This window comes from Sesamum indicum, linkage group LG14 (assembly GCF_000512975.1).
Source record: "Sesamum indicum cultivar Zhongzhi No. 13 linkage group LG14, S_indicum_v1.0, whole genome shotgun sequence".
Taxonomy (NCBI): Eukaryota; Viridiplantae; Streptophyta; class Magnoliopsida; order Lamiales; family Pedaliaceae; genus Sesamum; species Sesamum indicum.
In genome coordinates, this window is record NC_026158.1 from 804,261 (window position 1) to 806,415 (window position 2,155).

The 2,155-nt window shown below is 51.8% G+C and overlaps 1 protein-coding gene across 1 annotated transcript; it reads left to right on the top strand.

The window, feature by feature from the left end:
• On the top strand, positions 804-1,514 carry LOC105176640. The gene has a single exon (XM_011099509.1). The coding sequence runs from the start codon at positions 804-806 to the stop codon at positions 1,512-1,514; it is 711 nt and encodes a 236-aa protein (XP_011097811.1).

A 2,155-nucleotide genomic window follows, 5' to 3' on the forward strand; every position in this document is an offset into this window, starting at 1 on the left:
GTTCATCGAGGAGAAATGCTGCGGAAGAGGAGACGCCCAGGAAGGGAACAGGTGCCACCATTCAAATAACTCCGGACGAGTTGCAAAGAATGATAGAGGAGGCAAGCCGAAAAGCAATTGTGGAATACGAAAGGAGAATAGCGACCCCCCTGGTCAAGGAAACTGCTAGAAGGCAGTTATTCGAAAATGTGGAACCATTGAGAGAATCAAGGGTGCAAGGTGAACAAGAACATCGCAGCAAGCGACCGGCGTCGTCCGATGCAGGTTCTAGCAGCCACGGACGCGCGAAAAGAAGGGAGCCGGTGGCAGGTTCTAGCAGCCACGGACGCGCGAAAAGAAGGGAGCCGGTGATATCCCGGGCCGAAGTAGAAAGTGTGGGCCAACAGATACACAGCTTGAATAAGCAGATCGACGAGTTGAAGAAGCGAGGGGAGATCGTCTCGCAGAACAAAAATTCCCCTTTCTGTAACGACATCCTCATTCAAACAGTCGAGCTAGGGTTCAGGGTCCCCGACCTGAGGAGATATGATGGGATGAGAGACCCGCAGGAGCATGTGGCTGCCTTTGAAATGGTAATGAACCTTTACGGACAATCAGCCCCAATAATGGCAAAACTGTTTGCGACCACACTCACGGGGAAAGCTCAAGAGTGGTTCACGAACCTGCCTCGAGGAAGCATTGAATCCAACGAGCAGCTCGTGCAAAAGTTCAACTTCCATTTTGCGAGCAAGAAGAAGCAGAAGAGGTCCGCCACACATCTCTTCAACATCCGGTAGAGAGAGGATGAAACTTTGAAAAATTTCATGGGTCGGTTCAACAACGAAACCCTGGAGGTGCAAGAGTTAAGGATTGACATGCTCGTGAGCATCCTCATTCACGGGCTCAGGAAGAGCTCTTTCGCATCCGCCCTCGCACGAGATCCGCCCGTCGATGTCGAGCAATTGATGGCGCTAGCAGAGAAATATATCGACGAAGAGGAGATGAACGCGATGAAAGACTCAGAACGAAGGGAGCGAGAGTACATCCCTAGGCGACCTCAAGAGGGCAGGGGAGGAGGAAATGACAAGCCTAAAACAGAGAAACGGAAGGAACCCAAGTATGTTCCGAAGTACCACGATTACACTCCTTTAGCCATGTCTCGAGAGAAGGCCCTGATGATGGTAGAGAATGCCGATGTGCTGAAGTGGTCAAGACACACGAGATACACCCCCTCCAAGAAAACTTCTAACAAATACTGTCGTTTCCACCGAGAGAGGGGACACAATACAGAGGAATGCTATCAGCTGAAGGATGATATCGAAAGGCTTGTTAGGCAGGGGCATTTCCGAGATCGCGTGCCCCCAAATTGTAAAATCGGTGGGGAAGGAAGGAGGAGCAGATCGAGAAGCCGTGATCGCGACAGAAACCCGGGCCCATCAAAAACCGACAGGGCCCCGATGGGCAGGAACAACGCTCCCACCAAGGGCGTTATATACACGATTGTGGGAGGACCGACCGCGGGAGATTCGAGCTGAACACGAAAGAGATGCGCTCGAGCGGCCGGCTCGGTTCGAGAAAAGGAATTCGTGCTGAAGGTGGAGGACGAAGAGGCTATCTCATTCAACAGTTCGGACAGATTGGAGGAGGGTGGAGAACAGAACGACCCCATGGTCGTCAAGCTAGATATTGCGAACTTCACCGTTCACAAAGTGTTGATTGATAGTGGGAGCTCAGCGGACATCATCTTCAAAAATGTGGTGGATCGGATGGGGCTGGAGAACGCGAGGCTCGAACCCGTAAAAACCCCGTTAGTCGGCTTCGGGGGAAGTGAAGTGGCCTCACTAGGGACGATTGAGCTGCCAGTGTCCATGGGAGAGGAGCCAAAAAGAAAAACTTTGATGGTCAAATTCTTGGTGGTGGATACTCCTTTCACATACAACGTCATATTGGGTCGGCCGGGACTGAACTCATTCCGGGCGGTCATCTCCACGTACCATATGAAGATGAAGTTCCCTACCGAATATGGAATCGGGGAAGTGTCATGCGACCAAAAGGAGGCTCGAAAATGCTACAACTTGTCGATAAAAGGAGAGCCGAGGTCGAAGAAGCAGAAAGTCAGGGAGGACGCGGAGCCCCGACCGTATGAAGCTGAACACTTGAAGCCCAGTGAGGAATA